At 39.7% G+C, this 24,830-nt stretch overlaps 2 protein-coding genes and 2 long non-coding RNA genes across 13 annotated transcripts in view; 1 reads left to right on the top strand and 3 right to left on the bottom strand.

The window, feature by feature from the left end:
* Positions 1 to 24,830, bottom strand: part of LOC101743955 (protein Skeletor, isoforms B/C) — a 61,072-nt gene that overhangs the window by 29,050 nt on the left and 7,192 nt on the right. For all 4 annotated transcript variants that reach the window (XM_012696208.4, XM_012696209.4, XM_038020587.2 and 1 more), the window contains exon 2: positions 12,551 to 12,700. In XM_012696208.4, the coding sequence (XP_012551662.2) occupies positions 12,551 to 12,700 (150 nt within the window). The remainder of the gene's footprint in view (positions 1 to 12,550; positions 12,701 to 24,830) is intronic.
* LOC134201464 (activity-regulated cytoskeleton associated protein 2-like) lies at positions 6,910 to 9,584 on the bottom strand. Of its 2 annotated transcripts, none has more exons than XM_062676261.1 (2): positions 8,279 to 9,584; positions 6,910 to 7,104 (listed from the first exon to the last, which is right to left on the bottom strand). In XM_062676261.1, the coding sequence occupies exon 1, from the start codon at positions 9,323 to 9,325 to the stop codon at positions 8,408 to 8,410; it is 918 nt and encodes a 305-aa protein (XP_062532245.1). In that variant the 5' UTR covers positions 9,326 to 9,584; the 3' UTR covers positions 6,910 to 7,104; positions 8,279 to 8,407. The 2 variants fall into 2 exon arrangements, with proteins under 2 accessions (XP_062532245.1, XP_062532246.1); XM_062676262.1 differs by having other exon boundaries at positions 8,286 to 9,584.
* LOC134201466 (uncharacterized) lies at positions 10,793 to 22,051 on the top strand. Of its 6 annotated transcripts, none has more exons than XR_009976783.1 (4): positions 10,802 to 11,547; positions 13,350 to 16,723; positions 21,254 to 21,405; positions 21,774 to 22,051. It is a non-coding gene; the product is annotated as an uncharacterized LOC134201466 (long non-coding RNA). The 6 variants fall into 6 exon arrangements; XR_009976782.1 differs by lacking the exon at positions 10,802 to 11,547 and having other exon boundaries at positions 12,700 to 14,718; positions 16,415 to 16,723; XR_009976780.1 differs by lacking the exon at positions 13,350 to 16,723 and having other exon boundaries at positions 10,793 to 11,547.
* LOC134201465 (uncharacterized) lies at positions 22,049 to 23,069 on the bottom strand. The gene is made up of 3 exons (XR_009976777.1): positions 22,895 to 23,069; positions 22,564 to 22,811; positions 22,049 to 22,459 (listed from the first exon to the last, which is right to left on the bottom strand). It is a non-coding gene; the product is annotated as an uncharacterized LOC134201465 (long non-coding RNA).

Here is a 24,830-nt window from a genome sequence, read left to right as displayed (position 1 = left end):
TAGTCCTATAATTTTTCTGTAAGCCCGTTTTATCATAAATTGTACACATCTAAATGAAATGACTTGCTTTAAACCAATAATAATTATGATAATTATAAACCGTTACTCGAAGCTAACAAGCGGCCTAAAACTATTAAATTTATTGATACAGCAAAGTTTTTACTGATATTTTCTCACGCGCTGAGACCGGTGGCCCCTCGTTGACATACATACATGCTCTACTTACATTAATTGATCTCTTAACGACCAGACCCATGCAAGATACCTTTAGTAATACACCGGAAATAATTAGTTTTTTAAGAAAGCCACATGTTGTTCACAAAAAAGTGTGATGGCATAACTGGATCCAACTGGTGATAAGCAGGAACCAATTTTTGAGCTAAGTCTAATTAGTAATTAATACAAAATCTAGTATAAAGGAAAAACTCCTTTAGTAATAAATAAATAATTTATGAAAATAAAGAAAGAATAAAACTTGTAAAGTCCGATAGATATACTACCGCCAACGTCCACTAGCCGCTGTACAATAGGATAGAGGGTTAGACCTCGTGTATCAAGGTAGATGGTAGCACTCGCATGTCATGTTTATGGAACCGGTAACCACTTAGCACCAGTTTGGCCGTGAGTCCGTTCAATGTATGTACGATTACAAATTAAAAAGGCTAAAAATAGGTTTCCCACGGTGTAAGCGCACATAATTACCGCGCATTGACGCGTCCAATGCGCACAATACACTTGACGAATTACTGATCCATGGTATTATGCGTGTAATGGACACTGTGTACGCTTAAAATGTTAATGTTGGATCCTTCTGTGAACAAAAGTGGAACGTGTACCACAACGTGACTAAGTCACTGTGGTGGTGCAGCAGTTAGCGCCTCTAACAATTTTTTTTATTGCTTGGATGTGTGGACGAGCTCGCAGCGCACCTGATGTTAAGTGGTTACTGGAGCCCATAGACATCTACAACTTAAATGTGCCACCCACCTTGAGATATAAGTTCTAAGGTCTCAAGTATAGTTACAACGGCTGCCCCACCCTTCAAACCGAAACGCAATACTGCTTCACGACCGAAATAGGCGGGGTGGTGGTACCTACCCGCGCGGACTCAAAAGAGGCCCTACCACCAGTAATTACGCAAATTATAATTTTGTGGGTTTGATTTTTATTACAAGGTGTTATTCCTTCACCGTGGAAGTCAATCGTGAACATTTGTTGAGTACGTATTTCATTAGAATCATTGGTACCCGCCTGAGATCCGAACACCGGTGCATCACTCAACACGAATGCACCGGACGTCTTATCTTTTAGGCCACGACGACAAATACAAAGAGTCTTGAGAGATAAACAGCAGCTCGGCTGTGTCAGTTTTATTTTTGACGCCAATAAAAGACGGTGGTCACTTTTTACCGGTTGGGCCGTATCTTCGTCTGCTTTGGAAGGCTATGTGAACATTGTACCATTTTTATGAAACAAAAAATAGGTAAAGTTAAAAAAGATAGAAAATCGTACTGAAAACTCGAACAAACATAAGCTAATGATTTTATGCTAAGTAATCACAGGGTACTAACATATAAGCGTACCAACACCCCGCCTATTTCTGCCGTGAAGCAGTAATGCGTTTTGGTTTGAAGGATGGAGCAGCCGTTGTAACTATACTTGAGACCTTAGAACTTATATCTCAAGGTGGGTGGCGTATTTACGTTGTGGATATCTATGGGCTCCAGTAACCACTTTACACCAGGTGGACTGCGAGCTCGTCCAATCATCTAAGTAATAAACGATAATAAAAAAATTCACTAATATTTATAACTGGTTTAATTTAAGTAGAATCTTCAAAAGACCACAAAAATGATTATCAGTAAATTTTAAAGTATTAAAATTAAAGTATTTTCTACACGTGACCCCACTGTTCCAATGGTCGCCTTTGTACTGTACTACAGAGTAAGATTAACATAGCTGAGGCAGATAGCGGTATGCTAAACAGCGCACTCGCCGCGGTCTAACGACGGCCACAAAGCATAGTCTGCACGCCGGGACAAGAGGGGGGGGGAGCGGGAGGGAGCTGGGGGGATGCAGGGGGAGACGTGAAGGACTTAGAGGTCAATTCCATATAAACTTTTTACTAATTAAGTTGAAAAGTCGACCACTATAGCAATTGGAATAATAAAGAGTATTGTATGAAATATTCTGTATGAGATTCTTCAAATATCTGTCGAGGTAGTTCTCAAAACGTCAAATGGCCGACCTACCTTAAAACCAGCCCGCGTGAATGCTTTGTATCAAAATTAAGCAGGTTGAACTTGTTGTCCGCATCTCGTCACCACATTTACAATCAACCTCAAGTAAGTTTTTTCATGAAACCGCACCCCTTCTAAAGAGTGAATCCAAATCCTGCCCTGTAGTCTCGCTTGTGTAAATTACTAGTAATTACTTCAAGAGGCAGGTTAGTGCAGTGTTGTGTGCACGTGTAGCATGGCTCGTCCCTCCGCTGGAGCACTGCGCTACGGTGAGCCTGGCTTTGATATATTAAAGGCATCTAAGCTCATCGCTGCGGTTAGATTTGTTAGGAATAGTGAGTTCATTCAGCCAACCATGTGAGAAAAAAGCTCCCCTTAATGACTGGACCAGTCTTGATTTTGTTTATTGCCCTTGTAGGCAGACGAGCATACGGCCTACCTGATGATGAGTGGTTACCATTGCCCGTGGACTTGAGTAATGGCATGGGCAGAGCCAAGCCGCTGCCTACTATTGGATGTGGTATTTTTTTTTAATTTCACGATATTTAGACGTGACTTACAATTGTAATGTGAAGTGTCGGAGATTCAGTGTTGAAAGAAACGTCGCCCAACATTAAATGGTTCCATTCGAACGACTCTCTGTCGAGACGCATACAGTGAGGTGCCATTTTTAAAGCTGGTAAAGAACCATCGGCTCACGTCGTCAAAAGAAATGCCATTTTTTCTTTATCTATTGTTTCGTTTGCATACAACACAAACAAACGTTAACGTTCTTGGGAAGTGCCAAACCTATGTTAAGAGAGCTCTCCTGCCCCCGGACGTACGCTCGCCACACAAGCCACACAAACGAGCAGAACTATCGCGAGTGCGGTCTACTCGTACACCTCCACTGCTGAACGCTGGCAGAGGGCAAGGTAACTACAATACTACAATTGCATTAACAATTTTTTTTTTTTTTTCTTTTTTTTTTATAAGGTTCACACAACTGGATGACAACTGCACACATAAACATTGAACTTATTTACATAAAATAATACATTATCGAATTCACCCTTTTGGATGTGAACACATCTTGCTTAAGAGCGTTTGTGCTTAAGATAAAAATATCGTTAACTAATATTAAATTAAGACAAAGAAAACAAAAAACTGCATATACAAACTTACAAAAAAAAAAAAAAACAATGAAAATAAAAAATTAAAAGAGAGAAATTAATGTTCTATAGAAATAAAAATAAATGTGATTGGTCTACAGCTCGGTGTGGATCACGGAACTTAAATTTATTTTAAGTGAGGCTAGAAAAGCATGGCAAACAAATATGGCAAACAATATTCAATATATTATAACAATAATTGTCATGAACAGTATTCAAAAGACAAACATGGTACATGTGAAGTCTGGGACCCCCCATCGAACTGGACTGTAGTGTCCGACAGCTGCGACCGTCCGAAAAAAAATACAAATTTAAGTTAAGGTAAGCGCGGCCATTAAACACTTAACTAAGTGGAACTTGGAGCTGCTGACACAAGTTTTTCATGCTACAGCTTATTTAGTAAGCTGAGCTTAAGCTAAACGCTCCGTTAAGCTTGTACTGAGCTTAGGATACTTTAGTATACATTAAAATTTTTTTTTAAATCCAAGTAACAATAGATTAGTCGTTCTTATCGCTAATAAAAATGTATACCAATCGCTACTATATATTTATTGCATGTTATCGAACCCATACACATTAGAAGGTAAATGTTCACCAACCTTGAGACATGAGGTCGAAACCTCAATAGTATGACATCGACCACAGCCTCTAACCAGTAACGCATCATCTGCGCAGACTCGTACAAACAAAATTGATTGCTTGCATATTTAACTTGTTTTTCAATATCACCTCAGTTCTAGTTATGTACATAGTAATACTAAATCCGAACAAAAACAGTTTCACTGTAAAAAATTGCGCCAAGTCCACGTTTATAAAACTCATCTCAATAACATTTGCACTTTACAAAAAAAAGAAGACTTCAATAGCTTTCATTCTCTACAAAAATATGTGAAATACAAAAAAATACCAAGAAACCGTCATAAAGATGAAAAAATTAAAAAAAAATTGTTGAAAATTTAAAAATAAAAAAAAAAAAATTTTATCGTGCTTGGCGTGCGTCATTGAGTACCCCAAAATTTTTCGGAAGAATTTCAACCCGAGAAAAAAACCATTTTGCTTTAATATAGAGTGAAAGCTGAAAAAGTTACCCAGGTTGTCTTTTTCGCTCTTGTTAGCGTTTTATGAGAAATTGAGACAGAACTACGGTAATTTTCAACAGCTCTCACTATATACCTATGGGCTATTATATGCCAAATCGACCACTTTTGCGTCCGATCCCTTTAGATTCAGCTGAAACTTTATTATTCTTTTCTACCCTTTGAAAAACATCTTTGAGAATTTTTTCAAATGTTTTGAAGCCAACGTATACATACGTATCGACTCGTAAGTAGTTTGTATTTCTATAAGCGAACACGAGAGGGTGTTTAGTTCAAATCATAAAAGATAAGTGGGAAATGAAAAAAATTCAAATAACATACGTATGAGATGTCGATTTTACTTAACTTTTGTAAAACTTATTATGAAATAATAATTCATTAATTACATTTATGCATTTCATAGGTTGACCTACTTATAAATTTCTAAACATTAAAAGGATGTTCATTTATCCTGAAAATTTTGGGGTACTCAATGACGCACGCCAAGCACGATAATTTTTTTTTTTTTTTATTTTTAAATTTTCAACAATTTTTTTTTAATTTTTTCATCTTTATGACGGTTTCTTGGTATTTTTTTGTATTTCACATATTTTTGTAGAGAATGAAAGCTATTGAAGTCTTCTTTTTTTTGTAAAGTGCAAATGTTATTGAGATGAGTTTTATAAACGTGGACTTGGCGCAATTTTTTACAGTGAAACTGTTTTTGTTCGGATTTCATATCTTTTTGTTAAGTATTATTTTTTGCTCATTTATTACTTAATAAAAATAAATTATAAATAGTCACTCAGCTTAAAAGCTAATGAAACGCTCAATTAATTAGTGTTTTAATGTTAGGTGCCCGACTGGCATGAGACTCTCGGGTTGTCAGTTCCGGTATCGACCGGGGACGCGTGTATTCCACTTCAAAGTCTGGCGCGCACTAATTGGGGGTGCGAATGATGCAACAGATGCGCGGGCGCGGGTAGCGCGGGGTGGGTCGTCGCGGCACGGACCTGAGTCACATTCTCTTTGGCTGCTGTTGCCCCGCGAAACGGAACGCTGCGTTACATACTCCCCCTCCAAGTTGGGAACGCGTCCCGAGTCCAACTTGGGACTGTTAGTCTGAAGACGCGGCCTTCCTCTCTGCCTCTTTGGCATAATTGGATCCGTACTTGAATTTGACGGAGAGTGGGTTAAATCCGCGGTGTGATACTTGCCGATGACATTGGTTGACAAGTCTGCTATGAAGTACGTTGTAGGACTAACTATCTTTACTACGCGATACGGGCCATCCCGTCGTGGCATGAACTTACGTGTTACACCCCTAGACGCATAAGCAAGCCATAACGAAGGAAATACTCTTCCAGTAGGACTCGGGAGCAAGCCACGGCGGTGGCATCAACAAGTGCGTAGAGTTCTACCCATCTTGTAGCTACATCCTCTACCAGGAGTACCCATCGCTCCCCCTGCTCTCCTTCTGGCAGTGGCCCGAACAAATCGATTGCGAGAACCTCTCCTCGCTGTTGAAGCACAGGAGTGCGCCTATACGGCGGTACCGATATAGGCGGATGATCACCGGTATCAATGTGGTGCTCGGCGTAAAGGGTTGGGGCTCCCCCCACCCTAAAGATGTCTCCATTCTCCTGCAATAAATGTGATAGCTGCTGCCGTTCATCGGAGCCAAGCATAGAACCCTTATCATCACGCAGGAAGTCAGCAGTAGAAGCAAACATGCATGGCTTAGGGCACTCATATTCAATTGGATAGGTAACCCGTTTTCCCGAAAAATGCCAAGTGGATGAAGCAAAGTCAAGCACAATACCTGCCGCCACCAAAAAATCCATGCCAAGCAAAGTTTCATTATTTTGAGCATCTGGAAAAACAGTAAATTCAAGGGTTACTGACCTTTCGGGACTTATCCTTACTTCTAGAGTAGTGAGCAAAACTCGGCGGGTGCGCGCGGAACCGTCTGCAAGCCTCACCCGACGCCTGGTTTCCTCACACGGATGGTTATGCTTTAACAGCAATTCATAAAGCAACGCTCCGGCAACGCTACTCTTAGCTCCCGTATCCAACAAAGCATTACCTCGTATACCTAACATTTGAACACTTAAAATTGGTCTTAACCTAACCTGGTGCTCAGTAGAGTTACTCTGGGCAACACTTTTCACATTAGAATTAATTGTCGAAAAATGTCCGACGTTTTCCATGGTCACCCTATTTTCGTTCATCATGGTCACCCTATCGCGGCCACTTGGTACCTCGGAATAACTATGTTTTGGTTCGGTACCACTCGAGTAACGCATCAGGGGCCTATTCCTAGAACTAATATTATTGTTTATATTATGATTAAGTCTAGAATAATTTTGAAGTCTAACCTTGTTATCAGTACCGAAAAAGCGCGGAGGAAGAATCGCCTTAAAATCGGTAGGATAATAATTATTTTCATTATCAACAAAACATTGTTTACGATTATTAATATAAATGGACGACTTTACGGTGTTTGAAGTGCAAGCTGTATGCAACGAGCTGTCGCGATGAATAGAGTTCACTGAACTTGACAGCTGTGTATTTACTTTACCAATAGGTAAATCGGATGTGACTGATCGGGTCCGTGCAGCGTCGACGGCGTAATAACTTGCGTTAGGAGTGGGTGATATAAATCGTATATAGGTTCAATATCTATATATCGCAGCAATATCGTTGAATCCGATATCGCCCCGCACGAAATCTATATATCGATATCAGCCGATACACGATATTGCTCGATGTGATGCGCATCGCCATATCGGACCGATTCGTGAATCGAAATCTATATATCGATATCAGCCGATACACGATATTGCTCGAAGTGATGCGCAACGCCATATCGGACCGATTCGTGAATCGAAATCTATATATCGATATCAGCCGATACACGATATTGCTCGATGTGATGCGCATCGCCATATCGGACCGATTCGTGAATCGAAATCTATATTTCGATATCAGCCGATACACGATATTGCTCGATGTGATGCGCATCGGCATATCGTACCGATTCGTTAATATCAGCAATATTCGTTTGGTTCGTATCGAATCGGCCAGAGTGAGTGAGCGCACGATAGGGATATCATGTGATGAATGAAACAGAAACAGGCATTATCCATACAATTGTAAACCTTATATTTAAGTCCATATGTTTGTAGATTATTCTTAGCGTATCAGCAGGATACAATTAAGGAAAGAAGTTTCAACTTTCGACCCTAACTTGAATGCAGCATAGCCTATTTGCATCGTTGAATTTAATTTCACGCGCTTTGACCTTGAACTAGAATTTTTGGACAAGTGTTTATAAATACTTAAAAGTTTTTTGTGTTTGATTTTTAAAGTACACATTTTTCTATTTTTAGTTGAATCCAAATAATTGAGTTTATTTCTTGTGTTTGTATTAAACTTTTGAAATCTACACTCTTTTGGTATATTTTGTAATTTTAAATTAAGACACAAAATACTAAAAACTGAAAATAATGTAGCCAGTCCTAAGCCTGGTAAAAGCATGAAGGAAAGTTTTTTTGATATTTTTATTTTCATGTTCTTTTTATTACTTTAAGATCATATTATAAATTGATATCAGAAAACCAACCGTATAACGTTGACTTAAATCTATATCTACTACGATATTATATCAGCGTATCGTTTCAAATCTCAAATATCATGAATCGAGAAAATTTACTAGCATCCATCAATATATAGATTCAGAAAATATATAGATTCAATATCCTCGATATATAGATACGATTCGATACGCGGCAAAACCGATATTACCCACTCCTAACTTGCGTTACACTTTGTACACTGAGACCGAGTAACACCTTTGGTACCACACCCGTAACACGAGGATACAGCTTGCGTATTTTCGTTGTCGAATTTCGTTTTTGACGCTAATTTTAAACACTCATCACGAATATGTCCGTACTTTTTGCAATAAACACAGAAGTCTTTTAACAATCGACGTAGATGATACATTATCAGTGTTCGTGTAGCGAGGCGCGGGGACTCGAACGGTGCTCGGCGCAGCGCTGTCGTCGCGTGGCGGGCCGCCAGCGGCGCCCGAGTTGAATATTTTCCGCGGCGTCATCCGCGCCGAAGTCGAAGCACCGGCGGGAACTTCGCCTACGGTACTACCCGATGAACGTGGCGTCGCTCGCTGAGGATGATGAATAAATTCAGGCGGACTGGTCTCGTAGATGGAGTCCTCGATATGGCGCGTTTTCTTTAATAACGTGTCGTATGAAGTTATTTCGTCTCTTCTTAATCTTTTACGAACACGACGGTGTAGAAGGCCGTAAAGCATATCAATTTGAACTTTCTCACTAAGGTCACCAGGTGGGAGTCGAGCTAGCAGGGCTCGTGCTCTGGCAACGACGATCTCCGTCTTCTCTCTTTGTCCTTGCGACATTTTGAAGAGCTCTAAGTAGACTCGATGGGGCGGTCTGCAATCACCGAAAGCGCTTCGTAACGATGATAAAGCGTCGTCCCAGGAAGTGATGCTAGCTTTAACGCCTTGCCACCACATGGCTGCATTTCCGTTTAGTAATATCGAGAGTCCTCGTAACGCGATGGCGTGTCCTACGTCAGCACAATCTTTGTATGATTCGACCGCGTCAAGGAAACCGTCGAGTGAGTCGCCGGGTGCTCCGCTGAACCGCGCCGTGCATGACGCGAAGTTCCCAGAATGGTGAGCGGGCGTCGAGGAAGGCGGCGATGTCGGCTCCGACGTCGGTATTGCTGATGATTCGAGTTGAGTTTTATGCTCAAAAACTCGGTCGAGTAGGCGTTCGAATGCTGCCATTTGACTTTCTTGTAATGACGCCATGTTGTTTGCGGTAAATGTTGGCGTCGGTCCCGCGGTTGAACCAATTTCTTCTTCAACGTCTTGAAAATCGGATTGACGCCGTGACTGACGACGAGTACGTGTCGTAATTACGTAGATTCACTCCGAAATACTAGTTAAAGGGCCCGCGCTTGGGCTGCCAGTTTAATGTTAGGTGCCCGACTGGCATGAGACTCTCGGGTTGTCAGTTCCGGTATCGACCGGGGACGCGTGTATTCCGCTTCAAAGTCTGGCGCGCACTAATTGCCATAATTGGGGTGGGGGTGCGAATGATGCAACAGATGCGCGGGCGCGGGTAGCGCGGGGTGGGTCGTCGCGGCACGGACCTGAGTCACATTCCCTTTGGCTGCTGTTGCCCCGCGAAACGGAACGCTGCGTTACAGTGTAATAATAATCAACATCGACTTTTACAATTTTAAACCGAATTAAATTTTGTTTCAAATGTGAAGGGTAGATGACGCTGTTCTTAATTATTTCAGAATTTAAAATTAAAATCTGAAAGCCTTGAAACATCAATCCGCATAAATGTAATTTAAAAACTACAGTAAGAGGCTTAAATAAAAAGCTGAACTTAACTCAGCCTTAATTAGAATTTTCATCGGAATTCAGTAGTAAAGTTCAAGTTATTTTGATGAAATCAAAACCGAAATATTCATAGCATCTTAAACAATCACCTACGAATAAATATTAGTTATTATATTATTTATTATTCGTAGACAATCACAACGGTTTTATAGTTTTGGGAAGGGATTTTTTGTAACGCCATCTCGTAAAGTATTTCGGTATTACATTACAAAACAAAATTGTTTCTCCAACAGTAACAACAGTACTTGCTTCGGCAGTACTTAAACTAAAATACTAACAGTAACAACATTAACGTTATTTAATGTATAAACCGTTCAATAAGAACTGCAAACTATCCCCTTGAAGCTACAGTTTATGTAGGAATAATGACTTTTTGGCGGGAACGCGAGGTGTGAAGTTGTGTGATTTGTTTTAATTTGTCTATTTAGTGTTTCTTCGGGTTTAAATGTGTAATAATAGTGGTTTATTAACTGTTTAATATCTGTGAAAGTGCACAAACGTGGGAAAATGAAACAAAGCCGCTGTACGTAACTTCTCGGTTTCCTCCAAAAAGTCCACTGAGATCTTAGTAAATGACCACCACCATTTTACTGAGATTATATTTCATTCCATATCATCTCATCTCATTTCATTTCATCCCTTTTGATTAATGTCTCAAATTAATCATCTTCATTTCATTTCACTCCATAATATCACATTTCATTTCACTCCATAATATCATTTTTCATAAAAATATGAATATAAATTAAAATAAGACATGACTTAAAGGTCTCAGTTACCAGGTCATAAAATCCATTACAAATAGGAATAATTCCAGCGCACCCTGGCGGCCGTAGATTACCATTCTCGAATATTTATAGTCTGTGGCATGTCACTTTTTACATCGAAAAAAGTCAGGATCGAAATTTTTGAGCGAGCCATAGTTTGTGGTGATAAAATTAATAATTTCAAGTAGATTAATTGTTGTAATTGATATAACTAGTTAATATCAGTAAAATAAAGTTGTGAGTGATTGATATAATATACAATTTAGGAACCAGAAGTACCGTAGAATCAAATAAAATTTCGCAACCTCAAAAAACTGTTCTGCTCACAGTAAACACAGTCGGTAGTCTGGCGCTCCGTTTACAACGGGATTTTTGAACGGAACTTGGCGCCAGATTCTACCGAATCTGTGGATATATGTATAGTTATATTAGTAATAGACGAAATAATTGTAACAGTGTGGTGGTGGTACTGTAGGGAGGGACCGTGGGCGCGACCGCCACGGTACTTACTGCTGTAACACATTACAGAACTTTACTGATACAATTAATAGTGTTACAACTCATAATGCGACGCGACGCAACGAACGGAATCTTTTTGTACACCTCACTGAACATGATTACATTGCGCGAGGGTTGTACTCGTGTTTTAAAAATTGAGGGCCCGTGTCATTTGTTTATAAAGTTTCAAATTGAGTAATAATTTGAAATCACTAACTTTTATTAAATGGTTTTCGTAACACAAAGCCCCAATTCGAAAGTTACGCTCTATGTATCTAACTTATGTTATTTAACCCAAAGAAGATCGTTCCAACAAAGTTCAATACTATTCATAATTTGGGACAAATATAAAAGGTTAGTAGAGTCACTTGCACCACTACTAGTTACTTAGTCACATATTTAGCAATTATCACCAATCGCATCGCAAGTACAGAGCTTTTTTTTCTGGCCGGGGGCCACCGCGATGTTCGTGTGGGTCAGGGCGCGACACTATGCGGAGCCATCGCAAGTTGACCCCTGGTAAGTGCAAACCGGCGTCACGACGTCGCCCGCGGTGCTTCCCGCGATGTCATCACGTGGCCCGCCGGCCGCTGACACTCACTCTAACAACTTCAACACATTACTGGACCAAATATTGACACGTTCACTCACTTACTTGAGTATCTCGAATGGATAAATGGAAATTATGCTTGTTCGAAGATGCTCATTTAAATTAAATACTCTTTGGAGTTCCGCGGGTCGTTAATATTTGACTTAAGGAAAATTGTAAATAGATAAATTTATAATGTGAATCACAGAAGATTGCAATATGAGCTCCTCTGGACTACCCAGTGCGGAATGTTAGGGGTGACAACGCCGAGATCCTTGCTAGATACACAATATCACACCATTTGCTGAAATTCCTCTTTAAGTCAGGATTGTTCGTGCAATATTTCAAGTAAAGACATAAAAAAATATATTTTTTACAAATCACTGTATCATTTTATATAGCGTGGTACTGGAGATATCCCTCTGGGATTTCAAAAACTACTGGACTCAACTTGCTTAAAGTATTTTTTGTAAAAAAATGGGAGGGGAAACTAAGTGGGGATACACTCGTTAGGACTCTAGAAACTCATTTAATTCCAGCCCTTTACTACATCCCTGCACTAGTACGTACTGCCAGTTACTATCGCATGACATTCAGTAAAAAAAAACAATTCAAAACTCAAACCTGCCTCCCCTTGAACAACGAACATGCGCGGTGGTCCTCCATTGAGCGCATCATACATCGCAGGATACCATACATATGTACATATGTACGTACGTGTGTATTATGCAATATGTTAAAGAGAAGTATATAATTATAGTAGCTCACCAGGTCCCTCTCCATCGTAGTGGAAATCTTGAATAAACAGAGTTTTGGAGTCCACAGCGTACACCCTGCCCCGCACTCCGTGGTGGAGCTGTGAGAGCGGACCCAGGTCCTTGCCATAGTACCGTGCTTGAGCGAAGCCACCAGCAATACCTGAGGAATTTACACATTTATGTTATTCAAATATTATTTATAATGTTCGTCATGGTTCCCTGTGTGAGTGTGTATGTGTGTGTGTGTGTATGTATGTATGTTTGTGTGTTACATCATGTGTACAATCTGCCCGTGGTGCTCTGTTCTACGAGGAAATCAATCCTCCCACGGATTGTTGTTCCAATCCTAGCTTTAACATGTAGGAATTAGTCACAAGCTGTAAGGTTGACCTAATATCTACAGTGCTGATAACTAGAGACATTATTTCAGTTACACTTATTTCAGTGTCGTTTTTTTTGCAACGCCAAACTATGTATAAGGTATTAGAAACATCCTGTTGATTATTCAATTAATGTATTAAATCCCTGGCATCTGTGCTAAAGTCTGGTACGACAATTCGATGTTTGGTAATGTGGATATGTCGAATGGATATTAAACTGAATTACGCACCGGACGAAGCCTAACAATTGCAAACAGTACAACTTCATGTTTGTGTGTTGTGAGTATGTCTGTTCCCTAGTGTGGGTCGAGTGTGATCGCGCTTGCTCACAGGTAGTAAGTAGTACGTGTGATTAATATTAATTTAGTGAATGATAATTGAATTTAAATAATTTGAAAATGATAATAAAGCACTGTTTATGAACATCAGGAATGTCATTCGTGTCGGACGGCATGTGATGCGGCGACGTCGTGTCGTGTCGTGTCGTGTCGTGTCATGCGTGCCGTGCGTGACGTGCGTGTCGGGCAGCATCTAGTACAAGGCGAGTGCTAAGCTAGTGACGGTGCGACGAGCGGCACTACACGATCGGACGCGCTGCGTGTAAACAAGAGCTTCATGTTGTTTATAATATTGTGTCCGATATGTTAAGAATCTATATATTAATACGTGAAGCAAAAACTTTGTACCCTTTTTACGAAAACTGTGCCGACGGAGGAGTATAAAATTTCCCACACTTATAGAAAATACAGAGAAGTAGTGCAGAATATTAATATTTTTTAAATTATGCACATGGCTATGGAATGAGCTCCCCTCCACGGTGTTTCCCGAGCGCTATGACATGTCCTTCTTCAAACGAGGCTTATGGAGAGTATTAAGCGGTAGGCAGCGGCTTGGCTCTGCCCCTGGCATTGCTGAAGTCCATGGGCGACGGTAACCACTCACCATCAGGTGGGCCGTATGCCCGTCTGCCTACAAAGGCAAAAAAATACATCAAATCAATACCATGTATTTGACACACACACGCATGCATGCTATTTGTTTATTGTCAAACTTTTCTTATTGTTTAAAGTCTGTGGTCAAATTGAGAATAGATTAAATATTTTTTGTCTTTATTAATATTTGTCTAAAGTGTAGTTTTGTTCACTAATTCTACGGGCTATGTCAGCAACCTTCGTTCTTCTACTGATTCGTTCTTTGGCGAAATCTGTGATTATAGAAGTATAATAAATAGTCTTTCACAATAGAATCATAATAATGTATAAACTATAATTTCAATTAATTATAGTCGAATTTCGACTACCGGGGAACCGCTAGTACATATTATCACAGGAGAACAAGAACATGTTGCAGTTAATTCTCTAGTTTTGTATCGGACACACACACATGTTACACCCACACCCACACACGCACACACATGGACACCGACACTGCTGACAGCTAAATCGCTACACGCTGCTAAGAGCTCAACTCAAATCTAATGAAATATGCGTATTGGTAGACAAAACAATCAAGAGGATAGCTCTCCCTCTCCAAGTGCAACGCAATATTGATTAAAGAACAATCAAATATTTTTAATAGTTTTCAAAATGTATAATGACGAGTTTTCTTATAACAGACCACAAGCATAGAGTGGTCAGAGCGATACAGGAACACATATTAAAGTACAGAATACAACTTTTAAACGATGATGACATTTTTATGAGCCAAAAGACGTCGACTGTTGGACACACGTCTCACTGTTGTCCGAGGACCCTGTGAGGTCGCAGGAGAATGCTGGGTGAAGGCGGAACTGTTACTTGTAAGTTTATCAATGTGACTTGTGATTTCAAACAATGCGACCGCTAACTGCTTCAACGAGCACTCAGTGAAAGTGGTACAGGCCTCAGTGAGCTGCACAAAAACTAACGCAGAGCATTAACAATACTAATACACTTTTTGCGTTTATAGTAAAGACTCTTTTGCCTTGCACAATCTCTTTGATCCGAGACGTACGTGCGCCTTACGTGTAAGAGTTAAGATTGATTTCCGTAGCACATTGTGGAATGTGATGTGTGCGTACCACATAACTCTGCCGTAAGCATCTGACAGCTCGTTGTAAGGTGAATGTTCTCTAGAGACGCCATGTGCTCTAGGGCTAGTACTGAGCTGGTAGCAAATTAACTACGAATACGTCCCAGCTTCGAGGAGAAGAGTCATTGTTGTCCTCATACCTCAAGCTTGACAATGGCATTGACGTCGTGATGTACACGGGCGCCAGTAACTATCTATCAACAGAGCTGTGTGAGCTGCTCTACCTATGTAAGCTAATAAACTAGTAAATTAGGTCGTAGTTTGTAATCCAATCTCCAGCTGAAAGATACTGAAGACCTGTAAACTTACATCTGCACCTGTACCATCTATCGCTATGCTCTGTCTTTCGGAGACAATTAGACCACAACGTATGTAATAACTAATAAAGTATTTATTCCATAGCAGCATAGTGGAGTTGCTATGAGGTCGACACTGTTCGTGGTGCAAATGAACTGCTATATAATTACGTTAGTTCAGATGCTCCCTTGCGTCGTTTGCTCAGATACACAATGCGCAGAGACAGTCTTATTGCAATGTCATTATAAATCTGATGAGGTTAATAGTAATAGTACCATTATTAGTTAGTTGCGAGACAACGAATCTGCTAAAATACATAATCTTAATCCAATTATGTGGCAACCCTGGCGGATCTGATATGCAGCCCCCCTAGAAACTTCACTCTCTCGCTCGGACGTGATCCGCAACGCACTTTCTACGAACTGCTTGTGTCATAACTCTCATTAGCGACTTATTGATAGAAACTACAGCGGAGATCTACAAGAGCGCTACCGATGTAATATCTCCGTTTTATGAATAATATCGTCCACAGTCGTGTCGCTACTCACATACGTTCGACCAAAACCAAGGAACGAACACCCCCCGTCGAATGCGCCGCTGAGGGTGAGACAGCCACGCAACACAGATGTGACCTCAGCAATCTACCTGCACGTAATGATCTCTGTAGCGACTGAACTGTTCCACGCGCGGGGCGTGGTGCCAGTTTACAGGATTTAATAATATGATGTTACCATACGTAACCAAATTATAACAATCCCCCAACCTCTCTCTTCACTATAAATAATAGAGATTTCCATCCAATCTAATCCCATAAAACTGTGAAAAGTGGAAAATTATATTAATTGTATCTGCACAAGCTGTTTATAGTGCGAATAGTTATTTCAACAAGTAATTAGTGCAACATCTATCGTTGACACACATTGTGGAAGCAAAACCAAAGATTACGGTATCACAACTTACAGAAGATGCAAAAATAACTTCAAATAATTGTATTAACTAAATAAAACTGTATTAATTAAAAGTAAAAACATTTTTTTAACGAATCGTGGCAAGAACTAAGATCGGAACTTCTCTGAAGCATATAATTTGACTGATAACTAAAGACATCGACTCATTATAAATTTCAGAGAGTCGGCAACCTGAAGTGGTAGTGGCCTGGATATATGTATAAGCCGTATAAGCGACGCTCGCTGGAGCAAACAGGTTCTCGAGTGGAGAACACTCAGCAGCAAACGTATCATGGGACGCCACCCAGTTAAGTGGTGCGATAATCTTCACGCGGTGGCCGGCAAAAGATGGACGAGGAGAGCCCAAGACCGGACTCAGCGATGTGGGTTCGGAGAGACCAGGCTGATGATCCGATGCGAAACACAATAAACGCATTTATAATATAATCGCTATCACCGAGACCCCGCCCGTCTTGTCCGTCCATGAATGTGAGTAACAAAGTCTCAGTAATGCTCACCGCAACTCAACATTCATTCTGCGGAGTCGTCTATAGGACCGTAGCTTCGTCTGTAAATACGAGGCTTAGTCGAGAGCTTTTTCATTTGATTCCCTTGACGGAGCTTATTTGAATGCGGCCGTATTGATGAGACGCTAGAATGAACCCGCGCTTGTTAATTACATTTTATTCATGACCTTTCTCCAATTTTTCTCTTTAGTCTTTTATTGTTTTATGTTTTATGCTTCGTTAGGTATTTTTGAACGTTCAGAGTATTATTTTTGAGAGAAAACCCTTTTTTCTAAACACTCTCGAGACTCGTAATAAGTGTGTCACGTGTATTATCTGGTAACCACAAAGTGCACAGCCTCCGTGGGTACAGTTCGGAGAGATCCCACAATGAACATACTTTGCGGTATTCTTGCGGTGTAGGTTCACACCCTAATCCAACTCTGCCCCAGTTCTGCCGTCGGAGATCAGATATCGGGTGATAGAGTTTAAAAGGGGTTGTTTGGTGGGTAGGGCCCTAAGACATTCTTAGGCCCGCGGTCCGCTGCCAATATCTGCGGATCATCAAGACTCACATACCACGAGCGCCCTCTAGGCGCGGAAACTTCATGTATGAGGATCGACCTTCTGCCAGAAAAAAGGCAATTAATGTTGACCAGGCAACTGTTAATTCGTGTGGATCTGTTTTAGAAATATAATCAGTTCTGTAGGTGGTCCTAAGATCTCAGTATAGTTACAACGACTGCCCAATCCTTCAAACCGCGTCGCCTGCCACACGCGAGCCTCGTGAGCCGTTAATACTATTCATTAAAATTTCATATTCTTTATTATAATTTCAAACGAGCTCTGTAATGATCGTTGTTGGAATGACGAACAATTATTAACGGAGATAGTCTACTCGGGCGCCTGCTAGTGAATTTGAAGCCACTGCTACGTTCAAAAATGCGACATTGAGCTAGGGCCGCGGAGAGGAAGTATCGATAGAGCACATCCCGGGCCCCGGCGCGCCAGAGGAACCGAAAGAGACATACGATCATTGTAAGAATTTTTTGATTTATGAAAAAACCTTTTTTTTTTATTGCTTTGTCATGTGGACGAGCTCACAGCCCACCTTTTTACTGGTGGTAGGACCTCTTGTGAGTCCGCACGGGTAGGTACCACCGCCCTGCCTATTTCTGCCGCTAAGCAGTAATGCGTTTCGGTTTGAAGGGTGGGGCAGCCGTTGTAACTATACTTGAGACCTTAGAACTTATATCTCAAGGTGGGTGGCGCATTTATATTGTAGATGTCTATGGACTACAGTAACCTCTTAACACCAGGTGGGCTGTGAGCTCGTCCACCCATCTAAGCAATAAAAAAATTAAAAATATAAGTTCTAAGGTCTCAAGTATCGTTACAAGCTATCAATCTATCAATAGTAAATCCTAAACATGAATATCGAAAGTAACATTCTTGTGAAGAAACTGTTATACTCGTGTGTAGTGCGATGATCTCGACGTGCCAATATACATGTGATGAACTTCATCGACAACGGCAGGCGGCGCATCTCCTGTCCAGCTACCCGTGCGCTCCTGTACACCTGCTGTTCCCATTAACTCTAATGTAGCGTATATTGCATGAGTGCTGTGTGACGACGCTCCAGGACGACCCCTTCAAACCGAAACATGTGATTGCTTGCTGTGAGCAGACCGGACCTCCCGCCGCTGATGGAGCAGCTCAACGATGTTATATTCATTGATCGTGGAAGTCATCGACACCGGACGTCTTACCCATTAGGCAAATAGGTGTTTCTACCGGTGCTAGTCACAGTAAAATTAATAGCCAGAGATCAAAGCGTTGTCAAATCGACGGAGGCCGATAATCAATCATCTGTTTATTGACAATATACTGTCACAGTCTGTTGGAAAAATACTAAAATAATGTTAATAGTACAAATGAAGTAATATGAATAAATGAAACATTTATGAACATATAATATATTATATATATGTGAGTGTAAAAACTCATTGTACAATAGACATTAACGTGGTACAATAGACATCAACGCGTTTTTTAAACGAATCCTCCCACGCGACGTCCGCGACCACGTCTGTGTAATTACAATACATCAAACTGCTATTGAGCACGGACTCTGCGTAATTACAGTCGGCGGCTACTAGAAAAGTAAACAATCCGGACTCTCATGTTCAGTAATCGTGTGGACACACGACACCTCTACGACACCGACACTACTGCTGTACACAGTGGCACAGTGTCAGCGGTATTGTGTCGTTTCACGAGACTTTAAGGGGTGATTTTCTAGCATGATCTCTCGAACCATTTACAATTAAAAAGCAGTCCAAAATGTCTTGATCCATTACGAGTCTGAAGAACGAAAGAGCAGTACGTCGGACGTCTTATCCAACATACTTCGACTACCGCACTACTGCTTCAGTGCAATCCGAACCAACCTCGGCTTTCTGCGCATGGCTTGGATGTGATTCCTCTTTCCTCTATATTTGTAATCGTCATTTAGCTAATGAAGACTGGCGGGGTTAATTTGTCCTTTATCTCTTTAAAGGACATAGAACATTTAAAGCGTCTAGCCCTGAGTTCCTACTACACGAACGAATACGACACGTTCACTACAAATACCTACGTATGTACTCTAATCGTGATGTACACTGCACTAGACATTCGCTGCACTTTTATTTAACAAACCTCTAATTACATTCACTGAATAGCTGACACGTACAATGCTCTCTCGGCGGGCTGCCTGCCGATCATTCCGTGATCATCCTACTAAGGTTGTGTATCAAAGTAAAAGTCGTCATTGATCAGTAAGGACGCGTTCACACGATGACGTCACACACTTTCACCTGGTGCGCGGCGCGGGGCGGCGGGGCGGGGCGGGGCTGCGACACACTCAGCGCGTTACTCGCCATGACCGACCACAATCTTTGCTTCTCATGTACAAACACGTTTTTTAAATTCTCTAGGATTAACTGACTTGACTTTAGAAAGTGTGCTGCTATATTTTAATGATAAATTATGCTGGCTTCGCCGATCGTGTGGGTGAGCCGCAGAGAATTCCCTAACACTAGCCCGAGCAAGAACGGTACTTCGCTGAATCTACTAACGGATCGGAATAGATCCGATGATAAACTCAGCGGGTTACGTTACATGTCGAACCTGAGAACGGTGAGTGCTTGGAATGCCTAAAGGCACCAACAGCACTACACATCTGAAGTATGCGCTATACACGCTATGTGCTGCTTTGCTATACGATTGTTTATCAGCTCTGCATACGGTTGATCTAGGAAAAGTTGGTATCAGCATGGTTAGATAATCTATTAGTTAACATATGAGAGGCGCCCATCATACAGTGGTAGTGAGCCACATGCACTTTCATAAGAACAGTTACATTGCGCGTTATATTTCCGTGGCAGCTTCTAGTGCAAACTCTTATAACGAGTATATCACGGATCAAATATACATAGAGCAATAAGTAAACGTGTTACACAACGTAGTACGTTGCCCTCCGAATGATTGTGCAGCGTGAGGGGAGTTCCCACACTCGGTCCGTGTAAACCATCCCGTGTGAACGCAGCTTTACATTATGTTACAAACATCATTACTGTAATAGGTGATTCATTATTACTTCTACATATTATTATGTCACCTGTGCGGGAGTTGGCTTTCGGTTGAGCTAAATGATTAACGGCCGTTTTCAATAAGCTATCTATCCCTAGTTTCGGTTACTAAAGATAGACAAATCTATATTTTTGTCCTTACTTACGTTCCAATAACCTATCGACGGGCAGCAGTTCCTATCGGATTTATCTATCCATCGTCGGGAGGACGGATAGCCTGCTAAAGATAGAACGCTCATACAAATCGTGCTTACTTCCGTTTCAATATGAGTTTTAAGTAACTCTCCGGTAGGCGGCGCTATCTCTAGTATGGGCATTCGCTTATCTGTCAAAATCGGCCGGTTACATGTTTATCTTTCGAAAGTAAATCGCTATAATTTAATAATTGTTTCTCTTCATATTGGCATATTGTAGCAGTGATAATAGTGATATGGAATTATTTCAAATGATAATGGATTGTGATGCAGATAGTGATAGTGAGGCCGATATCATATGGTTAGGAAAATAAAGATCGTCTGAATTACATGGCGAAGATCAATAATTACGAATTTGACTATAGATTTCTGAGCAAAGGTGTTGTGAATGAATTGATTAATTTAATTTAATGATTAGACCATATTTGAGTGTAACGTCAAAAAAGTAAGATAAATTTTAACCATAAAAGTACTCGTTATTACAACTTATATTTGTTTATAGCAATAGCAAAATTATACCTAATTTTTGTTGTGTTACAAAATCACACTCAACAGGAATTCTATAATACTGCTGGATTCCCATGGTGCCCTAAATGACATTCATATACTAATACAATAACCTGGTAGGCTATTTACCTTCATTCTTATTACACACTGATACCTCTACATTTTATATTTGTGTTACAGATTCAAATATAGGAGAGGAATTTAGAAATAGAAAAAGAGTATTTTGAATGTGTAATTTGTGTGCAATGCATCATTGATGTTTCAAAATGTTGTTGCTTGATGGCCTGGGTCTACTCATGATACAACTATAATTAACCATTCCGATTGAAAAGGTATTTCTTATTTATATTACCTTATTTATATTATTATTATTATATTTTTATTTATTTATATTATATATTTAGGTGTTTATATGAATTTAATATGACACTATTATAATAAATTATCTACATATCAAGAGAACATTGATAACAAGGTGGACTTGGAAATTGCTATTTGCTTGCCGATAGAGGCTATCCCCACAACCCCCACAACCCTATCTTTTAACGTGATTAATTAACCCACATACTCAATCGGAACGATTTAAAATGAATCACATATTAAAACAAGAAATACTATAGAGAGGTAATCTTTTTTTTTAGTTAAGAGCTTGTTATACTGTATTGTAAAATAATTTAAGCGAATAATGTATAATTTTCAGATGCATTGGTGTTTGTAAAAGAAGACTCCCTGTATATCATTGAAAAGTAGATTAAAACTAGAAAATATGCAAGCTGTTATTATAGCTGCCATGCTGCATAATATCGTCAGAAGTATGAATTTAGAAGAATTAGAATCAGAAATTTCAGTCGCAGATACATTACAGGAAAATAATATAATTGTTCGTAACAATTTTTCAAAACTTACATCTGAAATACAACTATGTACTTATAAATAATTGCTTCCAAAGATAATTTATAAAATAAACTCCAAAGATAATTTGACTATTTTTTATTTTCCAAAATGATAATTACATGGTAGTTAGTACATGCAAGATATTTAATTTAGAATTTGTACATATACTTAAAAAACTATCTAACATAAAATTATTATTGCCTACTTAATTTATGAAATTTAATATTCCTTTTAAGTAATTTTTAATTTTTTAAATTATCTAAATCTAACTTAACTTTTGCTACAACAATCTCCTTTTCTTTATTTTCCAAGTCAAGTCTCTTTTTTGCTATTAGATATTCTGCTAATGCATTGTCCCTATGCTAGCCTTGCATTTCTTTTCTTCCATCTTGTTTCCGCTTGGCTGTAAAAGTGTTAAAAATATTATATGTGACCTACAACAATGTGCATGCTTTATCCAAAATTTCATCTGCAATCCTTACCACCTCCAGCCTGTAACAAAGAGCATAATTATTTCAAATACTACGGCAACCTGAAGAAAAAATCATGTTTATCAATGTGTTATTAGAGACAAACAATCAACTAATTATACTAACCTTACTAAGGTTGTTTCTTATGTTGCCGTAGCGTTCTTTAAGTTTTCCCATTTTAGTCGAAGCTGCGATGGAGTTCGTGGGAAACGACGAATCGACGAATTAAAATCATTTACAAGGGTTTGCCAAGCCTGCTCCTTCAATTTATTGTTTGTGGCATTTGTTGCCTTATTATTGAAATGTTTTTTCGCCGCCACAAGTTCTGCTAGAATCATCGTCTCATCTTTTGTCATGGGTGCTGCCTTTCTTGACTGAAAAAGATATATTTTCTAAACTTGAACTCAAAGTTTTCAAAGTAAAATTATTATTATCAATGTAGTTCATAGATACTTACAGAATTCATTTTATTTCACTGTAGCTCTTTAATTATAAACACACTTAGAATTTTATTATAAACGAAAGTTTTAAAGCGTTTTGGAGGTAAGTCATCATCTAACATAGTAGGTAAACAATAGAAAAACAAACAAAAGAAACCAAAAGAAACTGATCACTGCTTATTGGCAAACGGACTGTCAAAACGTTTCGTTTCAAAATTTCGACTAGGATAAAAATAGCAATACGTCCAATTTAAAAAAATTCTACATATGTTTTTACTACTTTTTGTTATAAACAAATGTGTTTATGATAGTCTACAATATGCTGGTTAAATTATAGTTATAATTTAGAATAAAATAAAATAAGTCTTGATCCTGATGTTGTTTCGTATTTGTAGTAGAACGAAACGTATCAAGAGGCTCGGATAAATCGGAGGGAAGAAGCTATCTACTGTTGGTTAAAGAGAGATAGCACTTATCCGTGATTGTGAAACGCAAACTAAGGACAGATACGCTCTTGCTGATATTCGGAGATAGCTATCTATCCGAAAACTCAGATACGTTATTGAAAACGGCCGTAAATGTTTCTGTATCTGCGGCCGGTGTGACCGCCCCCTGTCCCCCTGCCCCCTGCCCTACCCTGCTCGGCCGTGACAAACAGAATATACATAATATAATAACACTTTAATAATTCACAATGGGTACACCTAAACTATGTATTTCAAAGAGAGAAAAAATAACATGTAATTTAAATGATATTCAAACAACAAATTATTCAAAACTTGAGATTAAAAAAAACTTGAATAATGCTTTTGGCTCGCTTTTGCTTTTCGAGAAATACTTCCTTTATCTAAATTGTTTAAGAATGTTTTCTCAAAAGGAAATGCCGTAGCGGGTTCAAAGACAGCGGGAGGGCGGCAGCGGGGGTGGGGCGAGGCGCGCGGTCGCCGGGGGGGGAGCACCGCTGCGAGTACCGTTGTCTTCTGACCCACTGACTCCCAGCTATGCGCTCCTGATACGCTGATACGCACTACACGTAAACAAAATATCCACAACATTGTTCTTATCTATCTATCTATATATATAAAAATGAATAACTGTTCGTTAGTCTCGCTAAAACTCGAGAACGGCACGACCGATTTGGCTAATTTTGATCTTGAATTATTTGTGGAAGTCCAGAGAAGGTTTAAAAGGTAGATAAATACGAAAATGCTTGGAATTAAATAAAAATAGCGATGATGTTTTTCCTTTAATGTTTCCCCCGTCGCGTCGGACGGATTCCTTTTGTTTATTTTAAGTTTATTTTATACAAAAGTTTAGGTCTTTTATTTATCGATTGAGGAACTACGAAGTCTGCCGTGTCAGCTAGTTCAACAATATTTATTCAGATAATTATGATTATTTTGGTAAATAAGTCTGAAATCAACTAAGATCGATCGAACGTATAATTTCAAAATGATCCTCGTGCAAATATGTATTGTATGTACCTTAGTGCGCGTGCAGTACAGTACAGTACAGTATGTATTGATGCATGGGTCTCCGCTCACGGGAGCGCTACTGGGTTAAGGTCGCCAGATAAACAACAGGTTAAATATCGCGAGAATCAGCTAATGAAGTACTGGCTGCGGTTCCAGACACGTCGGCGCACAGGTCCCGCGCAACTAACAACACTAAAACGTGAATATGTATAGCAACATCAGCACGGCAGGCCGCGGCGGCGAGCGACGCGACCATAAGGTCACAGTTCACAGCCGCCGCCCTCTCATCACAGTACTTATTGTTCTTTATGTTTTTTATTCAAACGATTATGTTTCGTTTATTATTATTTTTTGTTAGGAATGAAACGAGTTTAAGCTCAACCGGGTTAGTAAATACTTTGTAATGTTATGAGCAATTCAATTTCTAATAATATGTGAGTTGTGCTAGAGGTCCGGCGCCGCGCTCTGTGACTCCTGT

The sequence above is a fragment of the Bombyx mori genome, chromosome 26, assembly GCF_030269925.1.
Source record: "Bombyx mori chromosome 26, ASM3026992v2".
Classification (NCBI taxonomy): domain Eukaryota; kingdom Metazoa; phylum Arthropoda; class Insecta; order Lepidoptera; family Bombycidae; genus Bombyx; species Bombyx mori.
The sequence above is the reverse complement of the archived record's forward strand: the minus strand, read 5'-3'. Positions and strand labels throughout refer to the sequence as shown.